This window comes from Atheta coriaria, unplaced genomic scaffold (genome assembly GCF_025399875.1).
Source record: "Atheta coriaria isolate IRGN ID8LTWV9N9 unplaced genomic scaffold, Caltech_Dcor_3.1 hic_scaffold_22_pilon, whole genome shotgun sequence".
NCBI lineage: Eukaryota > Metazoa > Arthropoda > Insecta > Coleoptera > Staphylinidae > Dalotia > Dalotia coriaria.
In genome coordinates, this window is record NW_027045464.1 from 1 (window position 1) to 25,072 (window position 25,072).

The window sequence follows — 25,072 nt, forward strand, 5'->3', positions numbered from 1 at the left end:
ATGTATATTAAGCCCGAGCCGTTTATTGCCAATTCGATTCGATCATGTCTATTTTGCGCCATTAATAAACAAACATATACTGGATGCAATAAAGTATTCAAATAAACTTTAAATCTATTAATTATTAAACTGAAAATAAAAACACACCAAGAGTAAATCCGTTTAATCCGACTGTATTCTTGATCTGACTATAATAAACGCATATGCCAAGTATCCGATTAGTCATGGGAAACAATTAGTGTTTATGCGAACGTCAAAATTTTACAATAGTTTCCCCATTTTTTTCTTATATCGAACGTGTTTTCATCTACTTGGTGATGATTATATGCTGTTTTTATTACAATAAATAAATGAATTTCAAAAGATATTTGAGTCATTTATTCAATGATTTCATCTTATTGTTTACCGTGCGTCGCCATTTGTAGTTTGGTAATACCATAAGCGCAAAAAGCAATCTCAAACGAAATATAATTGTTCATAATCTCACACCTACACTGCAGATAATGTTAATTTTCATGTTCTTAATCGTTTATTTCAGGGTTGCAAGTCATGTTTGATGCAATTCCGATGAATCGACTATTGAAAGCCAATCGTCCATTTATTTTTATGCTTGTTCATAACAGACACGCACCGTTATTCTTTGGGAAACTTTCAAGCACGAAAATATAACCCCGACCAAAATAGAAGTAATATTCCTACATAAGTTTTAAATATTAAATAACATCTAATTCTAAATCTAATTTTAGTTTCGTTACTAACACGTTGTCAATAATAAAATTTGCTTTGTAGTTGCTTAGTAGATCGTATTCTAATCCTGTAACTTTGAAATTTATTCCAGGCATTATGTTTCGTCCACCAATTCCTGGGCCACCACCGATGCGTTTTAAATTTAGGGCTGACCACCCTTTCACTTATTATATTAGCTGGAACAACGAATTGCCTATTTTCAGTGGCAAATTGAATCGAATTTAAACTTGTTATCTGATGATAATCTTGTAGAATTAATCTACATACAAAAATAAAAACTTATTTCATGGGGGATATTATTTGAAATCAATTCACGACGATCAGCAATCATTATGTTGGTTTACTGCAAAACTGTAATATAGGTTTGTCATTAGTTTTTCTTCTCGTTCCACATTTGGATTACAAAGTAAGTATTGTGTAAGTATGTGTAAATACATGTTAATGGCCTTTAGAAACTAATTTATTGCCTGCCAACCCATGCGCCATGTACGCAGGTGCTTGAGTGGCTTGCGTAGTAAAGTAGATAAAACGGCAAATATTATGTAATCAGAAATTATCTAATCACTAACTCAATACATGCAGGTTACGCACATAGGTCATAACGTACTTATGGAAATATTTTCATTCAATAAACAACCAAACATTTTCTTTACTTGTTTTACAGGCCACGCGATGCGCAGAATGGCATTCAAGATGCCGGTTATTGTAAACCAGTCGTTCATCTTTTACATCAATAAAAAGTACATGAAAATGATCGCAAAACAACCGAAACGTCATAACATCATACTGTTCGCAGGCAGAGTACTGAAACCATGATTAAAACTCTGTCAGGCAAATGACTGTGTTGATTGATATACATATATTTATTTTATTATAGCACACAAAACTTTTAACTTTAAATATTTTTGATTCTGCACCAACGTTGCAATTCTGCAATAAAACGATCACAACGTGAAACTTATTTTCTGTAAATGCCCATAACAATATAAAACGTTTTGTTACACCTTCAAATACTGATTAGGAAAACTAGCACGCAGTATCAACACTTCTCAAAACCTAAGTAACAAACTATCAACAAATTCAACAAGTATATAAACATCACTCGAGCAGAAAGAAACTATCTGTAAGTACGAATATGTTACCACTGGACCTCGCCTACAGCTACTCTCTATACAGGTATAAAAATAATCTTTTTAACTAGAAGTATAAACGTAATAACAAGTACTAATTCGTTAGTGGCCCGCCACCTTTGCGATGACTGGCGGAATATCCTCGGTGGTCTTCGACACCGGATTGTACCCCAGTAGTTCCGGGCAGGGTATCTCGCCGGATTGAATACCCTTGATGGTTTTCAAGAGATCATAGTTAATTTCGTCCGTTACTCGTGAATCTTGCCTGAAGAGGGTGAAAAAGTGACATTAAAACTTGAGAAATATTATAAAATGATCAAAAATTACTCGTAGTTGGGATGTCCGGTGACAAACTGTCGAATCCATGTAGCAGTGGTTAAAATCTCGCCGGACGCACGACGAGATATGAATTTCAAATATCGTTGAATTGTGCAATGTGTGTCGGCGTCTACATCCATTCCACTCAGATAATTGTTGATCAATGGAATTAAACCAGGGAATTCGCCATTCTAAACAAACGCATTTACTAATAAACTTGAAATTGTGAAATGTCTACAAATATGTACCTTTCCGTTAATAATTTCGTTGACAGTCATTGGAGTATAAACGTCGGTGGAAGCAGCGCTTGCTGCCGCCGCTTCCTGTGGTTCACTACTTTGTGTAGCGGCAGTTTGCATTGAAACATCCCTTCGGAACCAAAAGTGTTCGGCTAGTACGGCGTTTCGCTTCTGTGCTTTCTTCATATTCTCGTCCACCTTGCTAATAGGGATGAGGAAGTTTAACTTGAACGAAAGAATAACTCTCGTCACCAATACCACAAAACAAACAATCGCAGCGTTCTCAAAGTCCGTAATCTGAATTTCACACGGCCGGAACTCCACACGCCATCCAATCGTTGAATTCGGAGGTGGTGGTTTAAATCTCAGCGTTTGCCAATTCGTTGATTGAATATTCTATTAATAAACATATTGTTAATACAATTTTTTATGCATAACCATGTTTGTGTTACTAACCTCAAAATGGTCCGTATCCTGTTCGTCATTTTGATGAACCTTCTCACTAAACAATGAAATTGAATCACGAATAAACAAATGCGCAATATGCTGCGCTAGCAAATGATCAATATCATGATCCCGTAACTTCTTATAAACTTTCTCATCATAAATCAGCGGAACATCATTGAATTTATCACCCTCTGGAGAAAGGTAAGAATCAATCGAATCAAAACGTGATTTATTAATCACAAAACGATTTGATTGTAACGGACGTAAACCACGCTCCTCATCTGTGCGATCATCGACCGAGCTGGCAATAATGTTCCAACGACAATCAATATCAGCGACAAACCCACGATGAAGCGGAGACGCCGCAGTTAAAGCCAACTGTAGATAAAAAGATCAAATTACTTAGACGCATTAATAATTCACTGGTTTTGTAAATATGTACCATGATCGGTGCTAGCGGAGTAAGTTGATCGTACAGTGTTCTCGCTTCGTTGATATTACACGCCTGGAATGTGAGCTGCAGACAACAACATCCCATCCCGAAACCCATGGCGTCCATATAAATATGATCCGGACGTGCGGCTTTGTCCTTTTTGTGCGAATCATCAATTGGGATCGGCGTGCGCTCGTCGCGGTAAACTGTAAAGAAACGCAATTAATACAAATACGCTCAAGGCCGGAACGCCGGGAGATTAATTACTTGGTATGTTAATGGCGACCTTTTCACCTCGTCGCTCGCGAATATTGCGCGACAGCGTCGCAAAACGTGGATGGCCGGGGAAAATGGCGCCATCAGGGAAAAATAGCGAACGCGTTGCTCCCGAATGGGGAGTTGCTTTCACTGGCGGGTGTGAGAAGTTTTCACAACCAAGTCTGCAAATTAATTAAGAAAATTAAAATTAAGAAATTATTTTTAAACTGTTTACAAATTGACATAGTTTACATCCGGCTATGCAATTAGTTTTGTAGATATGCAATTTCATCAACATGTTATATGGAATGCAATAATTGTTTATGCAATCCACGAAATATTTGCATGTTTAAGTGGAGAACTAAATACGAATTATACTACAATATTGACATAATAAATGTTTGTTTGTTTTTGTTTCTTACCTTGGAAAACTAGTTATACTAAGAATAGCTTCACCATCTTTAAGTAGCTCCTCCACTTCCTCCCTTCTGTACCTCATGTTGGCCTCAACAATGTTGAAATGTGCCAACATGCCTCCATATGGTTGACCTGGAGTGCCTTCCACCATGTAGGCACCATATTCTGGCCGCCACAAGGACTTCACACCCTCAGGATCAGCCTCCTCTTTGATTTGAAGTGTGCTGAGAATTTCATGCGCCCTCAAGCACACCTTTGCAGTGCGCTCTTTATCGTCGAATGTTACAAGAATGTATTCGATTTCGTCACCCCATTTCAAAACGTCGCCTTGCCGGTCTTTCAGTCGCTTGTATAAATTAATAAACTGAATTATCCCATGCTCACGAACGTGCTGTGACAACTTCTTCGTCTCCTCCCAAGTCATAGGTTGACCCACAGACAAAAGACCCATTTTTATTTAAATGTCTGAATGATTCGTGTTCAATAATTAATTTATAACGCGTACGATACAAACATTCGGCGCGTTTGTCAATTTGAAGGTTATGCACTGTCGCAAAGCGAAAATCGTTACAAACCTTCAAGTATACAACTATTGCACAATATCGCGTTGTATTTACACTACGAGATGAATAATCTATTTCACAAGGAACGTGTTCAATGTTTAAGCAACACTTGAATGGTCAAACTTATTGTCATTGATTGTAGAGCGTGCCGCGAACTAACTGCGAACAAGGTTGTCGAACACGTACTGACTCGATACGGCGATGTTTCGTGATATTTAAACGTTAGCTGATTACCGAGTAAAAACTGTAATTAGAATGAAAAAATTGTTCATTAGCGTACGAACAGATATGAATTAGAAAATTGAACGAAACGAACGCGACGAGTGCGCCGGCAACTGTGCTCGCGCGGAGTCGGGACGCACGCTCTTTCTATAACAAGTTATTCGATTACATCATGACTAATTTATGCATTTTTTCAACAATTTGAGTCCTTGACGAGTTATTACTCAGCACATTGTACCTACTTACAGCGCTGTATCGCTTGTATCGTTCTCGAATTTCAGCTGTTTTGCACTATCATTACTGCTTATCTTAAACAAAACACCAAATACTCTCGAATTGCGTTCTATTAATACCGAACGGTCATTCATAAACCTATGTAGATAATGAATAGACAAAATAAATATCAGGAATTTTAAAAATCACAGGTAAATCATTCACCAACGATTCAACGCTGTGGATTGGTCGAATCAGCTGACAACCGACAAAATGTCAAAAGTGTCAAAAACACATGATTATTTCTGAATGTTTCAGATTGTCGCGTGTATATAAACAAAAATTGTCGACTACAGGCGTGCTTAAAATCGCTTTTCGCAATGAATTTATTGCATCAACACCAGACGCGCCGATAACAAACAAAGATTACCGCCGACATGTTATCCCAGCCACGACATAATTGGGCGTTTACATATTATGCCAGTTTGTTGCTGAACATTATTCAACACAATTGAAAAATGACTCACTTTAATAACAGTGAAGCCGTGGCGCAGTAACACAAAGTATGTCGCTGCAGGAAGATAACAGCGCGAAACATCAGCAATTGTTGCGCGATCTCAAGACGACTGTTGAAGGGTTGCTTAATAGCCAAGCAACCTACCTGTGGAACATTTATGGGGGTCTCAATAGACTACATGTTGATTTAGAGAAGATATTCAAACACGGGTGTCGTGGAACAGATGTAAATGTAAGTTTACCAGATGGTAACTATTTATATTAGGTTTATAATTTAATTGATGTGAAAATATTTGTCTGAAAGTGAAAAATTCAAATTTTGCCAAGCATTGGAAGACATTATCAAATAAAAAATAACTTATGATCTCAAATTAATTAAATTAATATAATAGGGAGATAAATAATATGCATGACTAGTCATTTTTTTTTTTTAATTACTTAGTATTATTTTGTCAAGATAAACAAAAGTTATAGACCAAATTATTTTATCATTTATAGTTATTAAATTTTATATAGAATCTAATTCTGATTGTGTGGTTGTAGCATAATAGATTTGTTACTAAAGTAAAACACATTTTTTTTTAAATAGAGTTGGGATTATTGGCCATTTATCCAAGGTTTAGAATGGCTCCAACCAGATGTAATGAATACTTCTTTCAGCATTGAATCAGAATGCAAAAATAATCTCCCGTCACATGTGAAAAACGACCGAGCATCAATCTGGCTCTACCGAAATATAGAAAATCACTCTCTATCGCAAAAACTATGCTGGTTGCTCTCTGATAAGAACCACGTTCAACAATGTTACAGAGAACACGCTTTTCTCTGCAGCACAGAATATGCTGAAGCCACTCTATACTGTCTCAAAGCAGTAGAACTGAACCAACCCAGCCTTATATCTGAAATAAAACCCAAATTATTCGTAGCAAAGAATAGTAATTATCACCGCGTGCATCGCAGGTGTTCGTCTTTCCCTGACTCACATTTAAAGCGAAAATTGTCCAATCGAGCAATGTTTGATGCTCTTGAAGAGAATAAAGAAAAAGAAAAATCAAATGTAACACGAATAGTTTCTAAGCTTAGATCGTGGAACAGCATGCCAAATCTAGTTAATAATTGTCCAAAAATACGAAATAGATCTTATACAACCAACACGAGTCCGTCTACGCCATTGAATATGAATAAACAAAAACAACTGAAGCCTGTCAAGTCTGTAAATAGCAAACATATTTTAATAGACTGTAATATTATTGAACACACACCGCCGGAGAGTACGTCACATAATTATCTACAAGCATCAGCCAGTTGTAGTAAACCACATAGTTTGGGATCATCAGGTCCTGAATTTAGCCTGCTTGGCACAATTGCTGGGATATCGGGTGAAAAAGACATAAGAAATCTGCCAAAAAAGACTTTTATTGAAGATGGTGGATTGAGTGTAATGCCAATGGCAACCGGTTACTTTCCAAAACCTACTAAAGGGCAATCGTTGACGTCCTTTTTGATATCAAGTGAACAGTCACGAGGTAATGCTGAATTAGATCGAGAAAACGCGCATTTTAGTATTTGCGAAGCTGTCATTGCCGCGTTCGAGCAGATTAAATCGAGCAAGGAGTTAAAATTATCAGAAGAACAACAAGAAGAAAGCGATGAAGAGATTAATCACTTAAAACAGAGGATACGATTAAGAAGAAGGCAGAAAATTGAAGAAAAACAGAGAAGATTATGGGCAAATTCATTAAGTGATGCTAAAACTGACAGTAAGTCGCTGTTAATCACATAATAACAAAATAAAATAAATAACAATTTAATTAATATTTGTAAAGCAACTACTGAAGTTAGTCCTGCATCGATTTCGTCTTCTGGAACATTTTCGGCAAGTATATCATCATCAGATGATGATGACTACTTTCAGGTGGACGAAACCTCGAATCTACAGGACAATACAGGATTGTCTATGTCAATGGCATCACTTTATTCAGATGCGGATATAATGAAACGACCCAGAGGCGTACCCGACGGTGCGTCGGACGCTTTATCAGCGGAAGGAGTGGCGCTATCGTTGATTAGTAAATTTAGTGACAAACAGTTGCCAAGGTAATGTTTTTTATGCATTTTTAGGAATTAGCACTCCATGTATTTATTTTAGAGCCTCAGATTTAGAATGGTTAATATCTGAAGAAGAAGTACCACAGGCATTGCTCCCCCTCCCTAAAAGTTGGCCTGTAAATCCTGATGAAAGTGAGAATGAATTTTCGACTCCTTTGCGTGGAACTACCGAATGGGCACCGCCGAGACCACAAATTATTTTTACAATGCATCCAATGCCTTGGTAATATAAAATTGTAGTATAAATAAGTACAGCTGAATCTAAATATTATTTTTAGTCGTAAGACAATCATGGAAAAACAAAACTACCGCTGTGCTGGATGTGGCACACGAGTTGCGACGAAATATGCAGCGAAATTTCGTTATTGCAACTATCTCGGTAGATATTTTTGTACAGGGTGTCACACGAATCAAGTTGCGATTATCCCTGCTCGCGTTATTCACCAATGGAACTTTACTAGGTTTGTGAAATAATAATTAACGGGGATAAATTAAATATTATTTTTGATTAGGTGTTCAGTATCGTCGTTTTCTTACCGTCTGATAGAGCAAATGCACACGGATCCACTATTTAGAGTATTTCAGCTAAATCCAAAGATTGGTAAACTATCTAGAAATATGGAAGTTTGCAAAAAGTACCGGTTGGGATTGATGTACCTCAAGGATTACATTTTGACATGTCGACTTGCAGAAAAGTAACGTATTTAAAAAAAATATTCAATCGCTATAGTTATCTAAATGTTCATTCTAGTATTCAAGATTTGATAAGAAGTGAAGAGTCCTACCTAAGTAGTGATCCGGATATTTACTCTTTGGAGGATTTAATAATGATTAGAACTGGTGAATTGAAGAATAAGTTGAAATATATTGTAGAGGTTTGTTGTCGCCATACCAGTGAGTGCGAGGTGCGTTATTGTATTTTTATTGAAAGCATGTGTATAAATCGAATTGTTTGTTTATAGTTATGTTTAGCAAGAGGATTTATATGTGAAATTTGCAAATCTGCAGAGGTTCTGTTTCCATGGCAAATGAAAATTGTTTCGAGGTGTGCGCAGTGCGGCAGTTGCTTTCATTCAAAATGTTGGAATAAAGTGGACGCACCATGTGCACGATGCTGTCGCAGGTTAAGCAACTAATTCGAATTTATTGTTACAATATTTTTTATAAAAATATTGAGCGGTTATGCCATGTCTCGCAGCGGGCAAGAGTAAATAAATTTATAATTGTATATAGAACATGGACTATATTTTGATACCATCAAATGTCGGGAAGTGCCCATAAATTGATCTTCGATTTCAGCAATTTTTCTTATTTTTTAAAAGTTCTTGTGGAAAATGGTCTGTATCTTGCGTTTGCCTGGCTCGGTTTTTGTCATTTTTGAAAAGTAGCGGTGGGAAATGGTTTGTATCTCGCATTTCCTTGACTTGATTTTAATGGCATGAACTACATTCAGCCACCCTGAATGGTTGTGGTAGTACCCATAAATCACTTTCAAACTTCAGCAATTTTTGACATTTTTGAAAAGTTGCAGTGGAAAGTGGTCTGTATCTCGTGTTGCCTTGACACGATTTTAATTCTGTTCGCATTAGGTGATAGAAGAAGACTTCTTTAATCTTATGAACTACATTCAGTCACCTTCAATGGTCGGGAAGTGCCTTTAAATCACTCTCAAACTTCAGCAATTTTTGTCTCTTTTTGAAAAGTTGCAGTGGAAAGTGGTCTGTATCTCGTGTTTCCTTGACACGATTTTAATTCGGTTTGCTTCAGGTGATAGAGGAAGAGTTCTTTAATGGGATGAACTACATTCAGTCACCCTCAATGGTCGGGAAGTACCCTTAAGTCACTCTTAAACTTCAGAAATTTTTGTCATTTTTGAAAAGTTGCGGTGGAAAATGGTCTGTATCTCACGTCCTGACTCGATTTTAATACTTTTGAGTATCTGTAAGTATTAAATTAATCTCAATTATTTTTGTCATTTTGAAAATATTTGGGCCTTGTGATTAAAGATTTCCAGTTGGGCGCTGTAGAAATTTTGCCTAGTGCGCTAGTAGTACCAAAAGAAGCGCTGCTTTCTATGCATCCATAGTAAAGATCTTTACGCGCGAGGTATGGAAACATTTTTTTGTCGCGTTCAGCGACCTATCGCGCAATACTGATAGTGATCTCGTGTTGTCGCAGTTGGCTGTATGCATTTTGCTGCACACGCAGTCAGTGGCGGATTATGCTTCAGTGGGGCCCTAGGCGCAAATCAAGTTTGGGGCCCCTAAATCCGAAAATTTTCAAAACGGTTATTAGCCCAGTAAAATTAATAGTTTTAGCGTACGCGCGCCGCAAAGTCTACTTCAACATTCGTTTGTGCCAAAAACTCATTTCCACACCACCATGAGGTAGAGTACGTGGCGCGTTTTTTTTTTATCGTGGTATCCCCAGTAGGCTTAATCCACACGCACTATTCCAAAATTTAATGGATTATCTTCCGATTCGCTCTTCGCGATGGACCAGGTGTTGTGCGTTAATTGTTTTCAGGACCGATCGAAATATCACAGGTAAAATTTTCTGCCATACTATCCGCGATGGGATTATCGTTTTCAATGCTATCTTGGTTCTCGAGTTCATCGTACGTGTGCTCAAAAACGGTAATCGTATTTAAATACAAATTACAAATTTTCTTTTCTTGTCTTCTCTTGGGCAAAGATTTCAATAATTTTGTCGTACTTTAGTTTTTTAAAAATATCATTTTCTATGAACATTAATGCGAAGTCATTTAAGTGCTCTTGTGAAAGACTATTGCGCAGATAGTTTTTGACTCGTTTTAAAACTGAAAATGTCCTTTCTCCACTTGCATTAGAAACGGGCAAGGTCAAATTTGCAGTATTGTGTGTATATTTGGAAAAGTTGATTTTAGACCATTACTTAATGTTGCATACATTTCATGTGGATCCTTAATATTTTCTTCTTGTATGTATTTTAGAAAATGAGTTAACTCATCAGTGAAATATTCTGGCTCAATATCTTTTTCATACTTAAGACAATAATCGCTCTACACAATTATTAGTCTCAACACGGCTTAATTTTAAATCAAAGAACATTTTAAAATCGTTAAGAACTTTCATATAGACATCGCCCCTTCGAGTAATTTCTGATGTTAATACATCACATACAATATAAAAAATGTTGACAATAAAAAAATTTCTTTACGAAAATGCTGTATCATTTTTGTTCGTTTCATCATATGGATATTTGCGTTTTCTTTGTCTCATTTAGCCTCCTCTTCAACAGTTTCGAAATTATTTCTGACCTCTGTTATAAATTCGTTTAATGATTTTAATAAACTAACACTATTAAGAATATTTGTCTTTGGTTCCTGTAAGTATTTGCTGGTAATTTCGATTCTCTGTAGGAGTTTGTCCCAGAAAATTGTTAACAGTGCCGTCTCAAATTGATCGAACTCTTTTGATAATTTTTTTGCTTCTAATTTTGAAATTGGTTTTCCTTTTTTTTTTCATTGATACCTAATTGAGTCTTAGGGCTAAAACAGCGTCAGCTCTTGCGGCAAATCGTGTATCAATTATTCTCTTGATACTTATAGAATTCTTAACCTTCATGCATTCAGTTAAAATATTCCACCGTCTTGTAGATGCAGCGAAGAAAGTTATATATTTTGCAAAAACATAAAATACTGTAATGCTCCAGAACAAGATTCCGCTGTAGTATGCCCAGCCAAATTTAAAGAATGACTTCCACATGGTATGAATTCAGCTGATTTGGAATGTTGTTTTATGCGTGCCTGTAATAATCCACTGTACTTGCCAGACATGTTAGCAGTGTTATCATAAGATTGGCCCCTACAGTTTGTGATATCTAAGCCATAATCATGTAACTTTCTAAGTACAATTTCTTCTAACGACTCACTGACCACTCTCTGTTTTTTTTTTAATCCAACTACCACCCCAAAAATCTAGATAAAAATTGTAGGAGAATAAACGTTGGTACAACGTGTTCCGCAGATGTGAAAAAATGATAGAAAGACGAAATAATTAATATTCCAAAAAAGAGAGTTACCCGCTATTTTACAACCTCAATGGAATATTCCTCAACTCATCTCCTCCACAGATGTTCGAAATTTAAAAAAATTGGCAATATACTACTCGCATTATAGCTACAACTTTCTAACGCAATATTCAAGAAAAGGTCACAAAAATTCGTGGCAGAAAACATCCAAATTTTATTTTAAACAGTTTGCCATAAAGAAATAAAATCGGAGATAAAAAGTTTTAAGTCAGCTATATATCCGTGACGGTTGCTTTGCGGACACGTGTGAAATGCCGTTTTGGACGCCAAGTGAAAACCAATACGCTATTCATAAAGGCTGAGGTCAAAACCAACTGATGAAGTATTTGTGGAATTACTATGTCTATATGGGACATATAAGTGCCAGGGGCCCCTCAGGCAGCCCCTCAGGCAGCCGGGGCCCTAGGCGCTAGTGCGCCTAGGCCGTAATCCGCCACTGATTAAAACCAAAAAAAGTTGGAAGTTAGTTAATATTTTTGTACGAATGGCCATATATTTATTGCTACTAAAATTTTGCCCTCACAACTGGAAGGTTTTAAAATGACCAATTATCATTAAGTAATTGGAAGGAATAAAATTAACGTGGTTTAACATTATGACGTTCAAGTACTGCGACCAATCGTGGCACGTTCATAGGCACGTGGTTTTTTTTAATTATATCAATTTTTAATTGTATATAATTAATTGAAAAACATTTTTTTGAATTTCGTAATAAATATCAAGGTAATTAATAATAAAGTTTTAAAATATAGAAAAAATCAATATATATATATTTTTTTCAAATTCCCAAATTGTACATGGTTGCAGCGTCTCTTGCTCTTGATGCCATATTCAGTAATAAGACAATACACTTGGGCAAATATTTGGACATTATTTTTATTTACGTATCAAAGATGATTAATTCAATCAATGCATGAAAAATTACAAAAACTATTTATTCAAACATTATTTTCGTTCTATCCACGTACTCCACATAAGCGTAAACAATATAAAGTGTCACATCAAACATCGAGATTAAATGTTAACACTTTTCTTGTCACTCAGTCAATTTCGGTTATTGGACATGCAACGCACCATTCGTGCATATATTCAATCAATATCGTGTAATATCATTACATTGTCAATGCGGATTACACCATCATTACATTACATCAACAAGTCTGTCATCTTGTTTTCAGCCCTCACTTGTCTCACCGAAAACGTGAGCAAGTGTAGCATCACGTCTTTCTTTTAATAATTAAATATTAATTACATTTAAAAACAGGTAAAAATAAAGACTAAAGACATATGTGCGCGTACGCAAGCGCGTTTTAGACGTTGGCACGTAGATGGGTGTCAATGGACAAATAAAATTAGAACAGTTCTTAACAGAAGTACATAAAAAGTGGCTAAAATACAGATTGAGATAATGGCCTTAAAAAATTACGCCCTCATGCTTTAAATTCTTCGGTATTCACTAACGGTGTTTTGGCTACCTCGAAGAAGATTTTGTGTGAGTATTTATTTCTTACCGTCATCAGCGCCTCTTTTGGCTTGCGGTGTAAATTGAGGTTCAAAGTGATGACAGTCTCCATTATTTCCTCCAACTTATAACCTATTTCGATGAGAAAACAATCGTTAAAAAATAGGCTCAACGAATCATTTTACTTTACGTACCCGTGTAAAACTCCAATGTAGGCGTCCATCCACTGACCCCTTTCATCTGCAGCGCCAAATATAAAGCGGCGGCGGCCATCTTGGAGTCAGAAATGCTAATGGTCGCGTAGTCCATCAACGAGTATTCGAGGATGAAACGAGCCAATGTCAAAATAGGCATGGTCAATTTTGCGGCCTAAAATATATTATACATATAATATTTTCATATTTTAAACGTTTAAATTGATTTAATACTGACCCTAGCATAACGCCTCAAAAATCGGTAACTGAGAGGAATGCCCAAGTCAAACTGGACAACCTTCAGTAAATTAATCTCCATCCGAAGAAGTTCTTTGCGCGTATACGCCCCATCGCAAATGTACAAAAAGTCATCAACCAAGGGCGGAATGCGCTCGTCATACTTGCTAGCAATAAACATTGCCGCCGCACCCACCAACTGCAGAACATCCTTGTTTACAGTTACCTTACTCAAATATAAATCCACCAACTTGACGCCCAAATAAAGCGTTTCGTGATTCAGTTCAAAACTCTCCTGAATCTCGACCATCCAATCGACAAGCAACGAGCGCATCCATCTTGTCAAGTTCGGTTGTCTCTCCATGTAGTCATCAGGCAAAAACGTGGGCTATAACATTACATATATAATAGATTTAAAGTTATTAAATTTATACAATTACTGCACCTCTCTACTTTTGAGATAATTGAATATGTCCATGGCATAGTGTGAGATTTGGAAAACATCATCCCAGTTCTCCTTGTCAAAATCGTTCACACCCTGAGGCACTTCGTGATTTCCCAAATTCAGATTGGCTTCCATTTGGTGTGCCACCATCGTTATGGACATCTTGTCGCGGCTCTCCGTCGATGCGTTACTACCCTTCCGGCCCATGCTACCCCGTGAAGACACGCTGCTGTTAAAAATTTATCAAATAACACTTCAAAGGCAGATTTAGTTCTACTTACATATCTTCCAGTGCAGAGGAATACAAAGAGTCATCAGTCTTTTCGAACTCATTACTCAAACGTGTTTTCACCTTATTTACAGTGATTTCCTTGAGGACTTCTTTTGGTTTCTGCGCTGTTTGATTCGGTATTAGTGGATGTACCACCTTCGTCGTTTGCCTAGTCTGCACTTTATGTGCTGGTGCCGGCGGCGGAGCCACATTTTCATTCTGTTTTGGTTTGCCAATCGTTTTCACCGATGGTAACACTTTCGACTGTACCATTACCTTTTTCAACAGAGGCTTTTGAATCTGTTTCGATTTGTTATCAAATGCCTTCAGTTTTTCAGCGTTGGTAACATCGCCGAAAGCGGAGCGTTTAGCAGCGGATTGTTTCGAGGGCGAGGCGTCTGCCTTCCGCTTGCCCTTAAGCAATGCATTGTTGTTTTGTGCTTTGCTGCGAGTGGTGACCCGAGTCGCGGGTAGCACCGGGATGATCGGGCGCATCGCCTTCGTGGGGGCCATTTTGTTTCTGTGTCACTTATTTAATAAATCTTGATTTTCTTTATTTATTTACGCCTGTACAAGCACAAAATACAAAATTGTAGTAATAGTTTAAAAAGTATACATAAATGGCACACAAAACGTGTACGTCAACCGACAACTTTAGAGGTGTTGTGTTGTGATTGTTTTGTCAGTGGTATTGTGATGTATAAATTAAAAAAATAATCCGAATTGCAACAATGCGTAATCAAGAACGCCGTGTCATAAGCAAGAACTGTATAAAACTGAGGCTAAATAAATTCAACTACTATTAAAATACAAATGCTCAATCAATGCTAATTAATAACTAAATATTTGCACAATTGATTAACAAATTTAATACTCATCAGTTTTTGCACTAGTTTAGCTTTGTCTTATTTGTTTTTATGTTTCTGATTATTCAGAAAGTACCACGAAAATAATGATGATCACAGCATCCGATGTATTAATGAAAAGTTTGTCACCTTCAGCGCGTTAAGAACGATAAAACCGAGTGATTGCTTCCAAGTATTTTGAAGAATGATAAAATAGATAAGTCGAGAATAGGTCAGGTAGACCAGGGGATTCGGGTTTCAAGCCGAAAATCACCGCCAGCACTGCAACATTGCAATAGTGACCCGCGTTTACCGCCTTTTCCACGCCCGTTTAACCGCCAAACACTAACCTCACACGAAAATCACGTACATTTCCCACTAACCACGCTTCCTCCTGATCTTTTCTACAAGTTTTCACTGTTTTCCGAGCATGTAAGGCCGCGAAAAGATAAAATACAAGGTAGATTACATCCGTAAAAAATGACCGTTACCCGCCATGATTGTTCACACGTTCGGCCGTGACAAAAATGCAAATATCTCACTTAAATTGAATAATGTGGAGTATAATTCCATCACTATATGAAAATAGATTAAATAAGGATTGTTCCTACCTTAATTTGTCCCCAATTATAGCCTCAATAACTCGTGAATAAGCGAAATAAAGTAGTGCTCGGAGACGAGCAGAAAAAAGTTCGTTGATCTCGGGCAGCAAGCTTGGTTTTGATTTCTGTCAGTTGTTTGAAACGAATGCGCTCGCGACTCGGGTAAGGCGCCACTGTCTAGCAGAACGGGACGCACGGGTAGGGGCTAGTGACGTAACCGGCTTTTAAAATATATATGCGCGCGCAGAGTTTGGTTGTGCCGCCGTTACGAACATGTGGTTTTGACACTTCGTCTTCGCATTGTTGCTGACCCGTTATTTGTGCGCTTTTGAGCGTTTTTGGCCGAGACCGGTGCAAAAACTGAACCAAAGGTGGAGATGTGTCATCAGAACAAAAGGTTTTAGGCAATTTACGCGACCCTAACATAATCTCACGCGTTCAAAGTTCTATTTCTGGATAATACTTGAAAATTAGTCTAAACCGGAGCGACGAGTTTTTATTAAGTAGTCAAAATTCAAAAATTGCAATCCATTCTAAATAAGATAGGATATGTTTACACTTTACAAACTTTTTAAATGTTTGAATGTGTTATGATGTCAAATCGAATTGTTTTCAAGTTCAAAATTTGCATTTAGGTTTATTGTATCGAAAATTACATAATTGAAACCCAAGTGGGAGTCTCAATAACCTTTGAACGTTTCAAAGTGTTTTATTTTTGTTGGTCGCGTTCATTCGCGGTGAATCAAGCGGTTTTAGTGGCAGCTGAGAATGAATGAATATAAATAACATAACCTAAGATTCGGTCGATTTAGTTTGCACTTCCAAGTGAATAAAATCGAAAAACTAACATAAACTACCACTGTAATAAAACGAAATCCTTGCGATAATGTACGATAAAGACTTTAAAGTGAAACTAATCAGTTCTAAAAACAGTTTTGTCTTCCTCTCTGAACATGATAGTAGACAAATTGACCATGAAGTAAGTTCTAAATAAATCTGTGTTCAAAATAGAGTGTAATTCAAAACTCAATTCTAAAGCATATGATTAGGCTATCTTATGGCCTCAACAAGAGGGCCTTCTTCTCGTTGGGTACATCTCTAGGATCACTCAAAGAAGGTGAGCTTGCAATGGGTTCATATTTGGCCAAAGAACTAGGCATCATCAAAAGTGACATTGTAAGCTTGTCTACAACTCCATATATTGCAAGTATTCGCCGACTGAAATTGCTCACTTCATCTGAAGATGACTATTCAATGCTGGTAAGCATAAAGTACTTGTAATAATTGGATATATTTACTATATGTGTGATTATGTACACATTTGATGCGGCGCAACATGCAAAACGTGCAGGGTAATGTAATAAATCAATATTTAGGGGTTACTTGCCGAAACTGTCCAGAGCACATTACTGAATCAAGTCAAGATTGTCCACAACCAGCAGAAGTTGGTGATTTGGATTTCGAACTCGCTACATGTAACCGTCGTTGTAGGTAAGAACAACACACATGCATATGTACACTGCATTTACACAGTTAGAAACTCAATGAAAACAACGAAAACTTCTTTCTGTTGCTTTTCCCACTTCCATTTTGCTGCTGCGGCGTAAATTCGGCAGATGCTTTGGCATAGGTACAGCTAACACACATAGATGGCGCTAACTGTACTAAAAGAACGTGATGCGAAGTGATAACTGAAAATTTGCCTATGATGAGAATCAATTTCTCTATGACACTGAATATTTGCAAATATGTACCTGGTACTGAATTTTTTTTTATAGAAATTTCACTTTATTAGAAAATTTTTCTAAATTCGATATATATTGTTACATCGTTGCAAAACAATATTTTATTTATTTAAAAAAGGGGGAAATTTAATTTTTTGTCTTCAGTTGGAATTGAAAATTTAATTTTTTTTTTGCTTCTATGCGTAAAATTGGAAAAAATAAATAAATTTGCATTCCAGACGGCGTCGAACCAATTTCCCCCGGAAAATTAGAAATGCTCACCGAAGTGGCGATACTGCCGCCGCCGCAGAGCGAGCCGACGCGCAAATTCGCGCCGCCGTCGAAACGCCCGAGCGTGTCCGGCGCACAAAACGCCAGCATAATGAACGCTTACAATCAGACACAATGCGCGCTTCGATTGCAGCCCGCGGAGCAACTGCCGGCGTCGTCGTCGATCGCCGATAAAAACGCATTCATCGCACAACCCTTTAGCGGGCTCTTATCTCGCCGCAATTTCGAACGCCTCGCGGGCGCTTATCACCGCGACGAGGTCGTACTCGTCACGCTGCGCATCATATCACCGCCCGCCGACGTTAAAGACCTGCTCGACGAGCACCACCCACCCATCGACAGCGTCATCGTTCGATTATTTTGCATTGAGGGTGAAAATAATCAAGAACAACAAACATCGCCGTCAAGCACCGGCAACGAGACCGATGTTGATGTTTTCAACTTTTTATATGTCAATCAGTTACTGTTTGAGCATTTTCGTACGATTCCTGGAGCGAAAGTATTGGCAACGAGCTTGCAACCAACAGTTTTCATTCCCAAAATGATTGAAATTGTTACCACAAACAGTTTTTTCAACAAGGCTGATGAATTGGTCCGTAACTACTTGTGTACATATATCCAAGATGGCGGACACATGTTATTAAACTCAGGGGTTGTTATGGAAGAACCAGCGGAGAAATGTCGCTTCCAGTTGAAATTCACTCCTGCAAATGAGAAATACTTAGTTGTTAATCAAAAGTTAATGAGGGAATGCACATTTAAACTGTTTGAGGGTGAATTGGTCGATGGAAAGTCTCAAAATAATAATCATGAGTCCCCAAGGGTGGATTTATGTTTAAATGCGTCTAATTATCAACACTTAGTTGACAATATCGTTAAATATTGTCGAAGAAAAAATTCAAGTGTTATTCTAACAGGAAAGGCAGGAAGCGGTAAAACAAGTTTAACTAACAAAATATCTGAAGTATTGAAGGCGGCACTTTCACATTATTATGTTGAAAATGTAGCCTGCAGAAAATTAAAAGGGAAAAATATTGAGTCTATGTTGAAAACATTAAATTCTATGTTTTTGAGGTTGATTTACTATCAACCTTCTATTTTAATACTGGATGACTTACATGTTATTTGTGAGAAGGTGATTGAAGGTGAACAACCCACACAAGAAAATTTACACTTTAATAAGTAAGTTTTTATTTAGTTTTATTAAGTATTTAATAATATTTTACTAAAATATTTTATTTTTAGAGTTAGTGAAATGTTATCAGAAGAATTAGAACACTTAGTGCAACGTAATAACATTTCTCTTGTGGTGACATGTGAATCAATGTCCAAATTAAATAAAAACATTTACAGCTCAAGAGGACGGCACTTGTTTAAACATTGTTTCAGTATTAACGACCTAAGCAGTGTAATTTATTGAATTCTATTATTATTATTATTATTATGAAATTTTTATATTTGTAGGATGATAGAATCAATGTCTTAAAGTATTTATTTAAAAAGAAAGAGGTGAACTGTGAACGAATCAATTTCAATCAATTGGCTATCAAAACCGAAGGATATCTTATTCAAGACCTGCTTGATTTAGTGGATAAAATTATTTTTGAGGTTTATAAAAGTACAAATAATCTAAAGAAGGCTGAGGAGTTAAAAGTTACAGATGGACATTGTGAAGCAGCGTTGAGTAACGCATCCACGTTGTCTTTAAGAGATGTTCAGTTACATTCGCCTGGTGAGAGAGATTTCGCTGATATTGGAGGTTTGGATGATGTTAAAAAGATTCTGGTAGAAACTATGTTGTGGCCAGCCCAGGTAACTCGTAAAATACTATAAACTATCTTAATATTAATTTAAGAAATTATTTTTTTAAGTACGCTAATATCTTTTCACACTCACCGCTTCGATTACAATCCGGTGTGCTGTTATATGGTCCACCTGGAACAGGAAAAACTATTCTAGCAGGCGCTGCAGCAAAGCAGTGCAATTTGCGGTTAATTTCAGTTAAAGGACCAGAATTACTGTCGAAGTATATCGGGGCAAGTGAGCAGGCTGTCAGGGATGTCTTTCAAAAGTAAGAATATAAATCAAATCATTTCTTTTTATAATTTTTTGATTTTTGATGTTTATAGAGCACAAAGTGCAAGACCTTGTATTTTGTTCTTTGATGAATTTGATAGTTTGGCACCAAGGTAATAGTTACTTCTTCTTTTTATATTTTGTAAATATAAATACTATTTTAGACGTGGACATGACAACACCGGTGTAACCGATCGGGTAGTTAATCAATTTTTGACACAGTTAGATGGTGTTGAATCTTTGAACGGCGTTTGTGTCTTAGCTGCAACGTCACGTCCGGATTTATTAGATCCTGCTTTGTTACGACCCGGTAGATTGGATAGACAAATGTTATGCCCAATGCCGGATAAAGTACATACTGTGAAGTTTGTTTTTATATATCACATTTTATTATTTTATTATTTACAGCAATCAAGACTGGCAATTTTAAAGTCTTTATCTAAAAAACTAAACTTGTCAAATGATATTAAACTGGAGAAAATTGTGGAAAAAACGGAAGGGTTTTCTGGAGCTGATTTACAAGCGGTTTTATATACAGCACAATTGAATTCAGTTGAACATTTACTTCAAGATTCATCAACAAAAGATCATGTAAGTCTATTTGTAATTCCCCACTTTTGTTAACTTAATATCAACTTCTTAAATTCTAAAACAAACGTAGTTTATATCCCATTCATTTCCGCAGATTGCGATCGCGATTTAGACCGGTGACATCTGATAAACAAGCGCATGTGTTTAGTGTTCGGTGTTTCTCTCACGTAATTAAGAGATTAGCGTGGGTGGGGCGCATCCTGATGACGAGGTGATTCCATTTGCACGTTAAGGCGATACGCGCGAAGACACACAATATCGGGTCGTAACCTAAGTTTGTCGCTGAACGTCTTTGCAAACACCACCACCGCATCCTCCTGCCACCCCTTTGCTGGCGGGCTGTTCGCTGTGGGTTGCTCATCTAGTCGTTGCGGCAATACGCAGCATGCAGGCGCGCGCTAACTACTCGAGGCGCTTTTGCTCGATAACAATATCACAGCGCTCACCTCCACCCGCGTATTATCTTGATTACTTTGTAACGAGAAACGCGACCGGCGTTCGTTTTTGCAAGAATTCAATTTACACCACCACCGATACACAATATGAATCACATTCTAAGTTTTCGTCGTAAATGAAAATTAATTTGCAATCGCTAATTATTGCATTTGATTAAAATCAAAGCGTTGAAAGTCTGTGGTGGCTGAGAATCCTCTCAATAACTCCACTCCACGTGTCAATTGTTCTTGCGTAATTTGTTGCGCCTGCATTTAATTTGAATATGTTTTTCTGTTTGTAGCTGAAGACTGAAACACAATTGATAACGCAGGAGCATTTAGAGGACGCGCTGCGCAGTACGCGGCCGTCGCTAACAAGGGAGGAACGAGCTAAATACGAACGCATGTAAGTGCAATTTATCACACCCTCGAAATTATTTATACTCATGTTTGTGTTTTCTATAGTTATCAAAAGTTTCAAGGTAAAAGCGACATTTTAGATTCTTTGATGTCAGGTAAGCAGAAAGCTACACTTGCTTAGATGGTTAATTGTTATAAGGTTAATGTTTTTAAATAAATGAACGGTGTTTTTATCTTTAAAACATGGTTTATTTTATATTTCGTGTTTTTTGTAAATTCTTGCACTCAAGGTTTATTTTTAAGTAAATTTTTGACTTGAATTATTAACTGTTCTTTTAGTTTCTATAGCATAAGCGGAGTTGGCACATAGTTGGTTCAAGAAACGAGAATAATTAGTTAAGTACTTTTTATTAAAATGTACATGGACGAAGTCGCGAGCAAAATTTGTTGGTAAGCGCATAACTCAACAACGCCTAAACCAATTTGGCCAATTCTTTTTTTAAAATGTTCGTGAAAGTCCAAGGATGGTTTTTACGGTGAGAAAAATTTGAATATTTGCCGGGAAAACCCTAAAGACAATTTATATAATTAATTTCTTTAAAATAAAATTGCGAATCTTATTGATAGAATTGACACATACTGTGTCTAGAACACGAGAGCAAAAACGAATTACATTTTTATTAAACACTACCGGGACGAAGTCGCGGGCAAAAGCTGGTAATCTATAGATTCTCGATGGTTTATTAATAATAATATTGTTTTGTAACATACGATGGAGAGAATGAGTAAATAATAAAGATACAAATGAAAATTGAAAGCGGAAAACAAACACTCGAAATGTATCACCGGATGGAGCACGTGGTTAATGGAATTTCTCCAAAATAGGAATAAATCGAAAAGTGTGGCAAATTGAACGGAGAAATGCTTACTTTTCATTAGCACTTAACACGACCTCGACAATTGTGCGTCCTTTCAACAGGATATAATACGATTTAAGGGAAGTGTAAGGATATCCACATCTCAAAATATTTATTGTTCTTTTTTATGTCTGTGTAAGTATAAATTTGATAAATTCTCAATACACTCTGGTTAATATATAGCGAGTGTTTCAAAAATTCAATAATAATTTCATTTTATGAGTTTCAAGCTCCAGCATTGATTGAAAATGTATCAAAACGCGTTATTGAAGTCTATTGAATTAATGAGCGTGATAAGTAATAACTTGTTTCTTTTGATGAGTGTTTAAAGGGTGAATTTCGTTTCGTTTGGGTCGTGCTTTTATACAGCTTCGGGTCGCGCCTGAAAAGACGCATTACAAAGTATATGCAAAAGCGTTTCCGGATTTAATTTCCTACGAAATAATAAATCTCCAATGTATTTACATTTTCCGGTTGGCGATTTCGAATGGGCATCCGAGGTCGCCCGGTGAAAAGAGTTTTCTCTCTCTCCGGGCCGCCGAGAGACGCGGAAAGGCTTCTTGCAGGCAAAATGAATTTCAATTCAATTCAAACTACACATGCGTGTGTTTTTTTTAGCAAAATAAAAATAAAAACAAAATGTGTGATTGGTTTTGAGTGGAGCGTGTTTCGTTGGATAATGCCGCGCAATATCATGAACACGTGTAACACGTGTGTTAACAACATTATGTCAGCTTCGAGTATTGGCAATATCTGGATTATCGATTGGTTTGTTGTTCGTTGTGTTGTCGCCCTCCGTGCGATATCATGCTCAATTAACCAACGCATAAATGACCGCTGGTCGACAATTTACACCGACCATAACAATTTTCACACAGAATACACCTGAAAAACATGCTAATTAAAGTTTAGAAAATGTAAACATTGAAAATTACTAAATATTGTATTTGTTTATATCTAAGAATGCAATTTGTTTTTTTTGTTTTCTGTTTTTATTTGAATGTTATGTATATCAACTGGTGTTTAGCTTCAATTTTCATTTTCACACCCTCGCTTAGAACACACGGTTGTGAACAACCGCGCCGAGCAATTTTCCGTCAATTTTCACTAATTTAAATGGTGCTGCGTTGCCGCCGTCGCCGCCACACACATTTAAACACACACATATTCACTCCCATACAAGCTGCGAGCTTTTTTCGCTCACATTCAACACGCTCTTTAAATCTTCAGCTTTTCGTGCTCGTGTTGTGATTGTAATTCTTAACGCTCAGCTAGCCTGAGTGCATTTTATTAGATTATTGTTATTTCCGCTTGACATTTAATTTTGAATATTTTTCCACTAAGAAAAAACAAATTTGAAGTAACAACTGCGTCTTTCACAATATTAAAAATAACGAGAATTAATAATGATTAATATAAATAAATAATTCAATTTTTATTTGAAGAAGTTTTTTGTTTTGTTCATTTTTAAAGTTAAAAAATGAATAATAATTATATTTTTAGGTTAAGTTATGTTTGGTTATGTTATGAATTTCATAAACTGCAATAATTTAATAACTTTTAGATTTGAAACGTGATTGTAACTAATCTAAAGTCAACGAAGGCGTGAAACAACGTGCGAAATTGTCTCGCCCGCCGCCGCCGCAAATTGTTTCATGCACGCGATTAGAACTCGGCCAGCTGTGAAGTAACAAAGTTAGCCGCGAAGATTGCAAAGCGCTGAGCAGCACCATCACTCCTCAATCACTCTCCAAATTTAAAATTTACATCTTCTACGAAATATAAATTGCACATTTATTTTTCCAGCACGTAATATTACAAATAAATGCGCGCATAAAATGAGCGTTGACAAAACTCTTCAGAGCGTCATTGAATAGGGATGAAAAAACTTTTGTCGATGCGCTGTGATGAGCTGTTGATAAAACTCGATTAGGAGTGGCAGTAGGAAAAGGGAAAATTAAAAGGCGCGACAAAAAACTTTATAAACGTTCCACCAGTGGCAGACAAACGTTTCGCGCGTGAATCTCCATTTGGAAGTGCGCACAAGTGAGTTGTGAACATTTTAAGCGTCTTTGTTGCCTGCATACAATTAGCCATTCCGAAGAAATGAGTCATTGACGACGCGCGAGAAGAAAAAAATTGCAAAGCGTAAAATTGCTCGATTCTTGCAATGTACGCCAACGACGACTTTTCCGCCTTCAATACCCGTCTAATTCGGTTGACGCGCCGCCTCCAGACGAAAACTCTCTCGCACTCAAAAGAAAACATAAATATTGAAATATTTTCCGCGCGCTGCTGCGTGGAAAACTGTTTGCAATTCGACGCGTTGAATTCGAAAAAACTTTCGACACTTTCAAGTATTAGCATTTGACGGAATGAATCGGCGAAAATTAACGCTTCATGAATATTTACACCGCGTGGAAACTAAATAAACGCTATATAACTTACGTGTCTATTGTAGAATGCGTCGGATTGTGTAATTATTGATGAAAAAAGTTTGCGCTCGCGCTGGATAATTAAAAAGCTCGCGTCGAGTGGCGAGCATGGCGAGTGTAAATCGAAATGAAAATCTTGCAAATTGAAGTTTTCCGCTAGCGCACCACCACGCGTTACATTTTTGAATGAGGTTTCGATTCCAAATCAACCAAATATTTATTCCCATTAACGGCCATTATCGTCGGCAGCGCACAACGCGCGCGAATCAACAAATTAAAAACCGGCCAAAGCGCGCGCCCGCGCGCCGACAAATTAAAACCCCAAACGAATTCACTATTTAAATTACCGACGAGTGCTGCAGCGCGAAACACGTTTTGTTAAGGGGTTGGATTACATTCATTGCATAGTAAATGTTTTTATCATGTTGATTTAATTATTGTATTTGTAACATTTCTTGGAATTGAATTCGAAAGGAAGCATTTTTGTAGATAAAATGATTTGAAA

The 25,072-nt window shown here is 36.9% G+C and overlaps 4 protein-coding genes and 1 long non-coding RNA gene across 8 annotated transcripts; 3 read left to right on the plus strand and 2 right to left on the minus strand.

The window, feature by feature from the left end:
• Nucleotides 1–324: 324 nt before the first annotated feature.
• On the plus strand, nucleotides 325–1,704 carry LOC135802433 (uncharacterized). The gene is made up of 3 exons (XR_010550553.1): nucleotides 325–686; nucleotides 839–1,153; nucleotides 1,412–1,704. It is a non-coding gene; the product is annotated as an uncharacterized lncRNA (long non-coding RNA).
• On the minus strand, nucleotides 1,592–4,914 carry Gclc (glutamate--cysteine ligase). Its single transcript, XM_065316013.1, has 7 exons — nucleotides 3,995–4,914; nucleotides 3,582–3,754; nucleotides 3,324–3,520; nucleotides 2,891–3,259; nucleotides 2,444–2,830; nucleotides 2,205–2,386; nucleotides 1,592–2,142 (listed from the first exon to the last, which is right to left on the minus strand). The coding sequence occupies exons 1-7, from the start codon at nucleotides 4,438–4,440 to the stop codon at nucleotides 1,980–1,982; spliced, it is 1,917 nt and encodes a 638-aa protein (XP_065172085.1). The 5' UTR covers nucleotides 4,441–4,914; the 3' UTR covers nucleotides 1,592–1,979.
• A 355-nt stretch (nucleotides 4,915–5,269) lies between these two features.
• Nucleotides 5,270–8,847, plus strand: Rubicon (run domain Beclin-1-interacting and cysteine-rich domain-containing protein rubicon). Its single transcript, XM_065316012.1, has 8 exons — nucleotides 5,270–5,735; nucleotides 6,093–7,263; nucleotides 7,330–7,600; nucleotides 7,653–7,835; nucleotides 7,891–8,073; nucleotides 8,125–8,307; nucleotides 8,364–8,517; nucleotides 8,575–8,847. The coding sequence occupies exons 1-8, from the start codon at nucleotides 5,553–5,555 to the stop codon at nucleotides 8,746–8,748; spliced, it is 2,502 nt and encodes an 833-aa protein (XP_065172084.1). The 5' UTR covers nucleotides 5,270–5,552; the 3' UTR covers nucleotides 8,749–8,847.
• Nucleotides 8,848–12,599: 3,752 nt separating this feature from the next.
• On the minus strand, nucleotides 12,600–17,266 carry CycB3 (cyclin B3). 4 transcript variants are annotated; one of them, XM_065316016.1, is made up of 6 exons: nucleotides 17,127–17,266; nucleotides 14,303–14,859; nucleotides 14,022–14,250; nucleotides 13,578–13,964; nucleotides 13,340–13,514; nucleotides 12,600–13,277 (listed from the first exon to the last, which is right to left on the minus strand). In XM_065316016.1, the coding sequence occupies exons 2-6, from the start codon at nucleotides 14,803–14,805 to the stop codon at nucleotides 13,114–13,116; spliced, it is 1,458 nt and encodes a 485-aa protein (XP_065172088.1). In that variant the 5' UTR covers nucleotides 14,806–14,859; nucleotides 17,127–17,266; the 3' UTR covers nucleotides 12,600–13,113. The 4 variants fall into 4 exon arrangements, with proteins under 4 accessions (XP_065172088.1, XP_065172090.1, XP_065172089.1 ...); XM_065316018.1 differs by lacking the exon at nucleotides 17,127–17,266 and adding an exon at nucleotides 15,749–15,908 and having other exon boundaries at nucleotides 14,022–14,229; XM_065316017.1 differs by lacking the exon at nucleotides 17,127–17,266 and adding an exon at nucleotides 15,749–15,908 and having other exon boundaries at nucleotides 14,022–14,247.
• Nucleotides 15,994–21,457, plus strand: Pex1 (peroxin 1). Its single transcript, XM_065316011.1, has 12 exons — nucleotides 15,994–16,718; nucleotides 16,778–16,999; nucleotides 17,116–17,230; nucleotides 17,703–18,936; nucleotides 19,000–19,162; nucleotides 19,219–19,566; nucleotides 19,626–19,825; nucleotides 19,884–19,943; nucleotides 19,995–20,181; nucleotides 20,239–20,421; nucleotides 21,158–21,261; nucleotides 21,321–21,457. The coding sequence occupies exons 1-12, from the start codon at nucleotides 16,626–16,628 to the stop codon at nucleotides 21,394–21,396; spliced, it is 2,985 nt and encodes a 994-aa protein (XP_065172083.1). The 5' UTR covers nucleotides 15,994–16,625; the 3' UTR covers nucleotides 21,397–21,457.
• The last annotated feature ends 3,615 nt before the right edge of the window (nucleotides 21,458–25,072 follow it).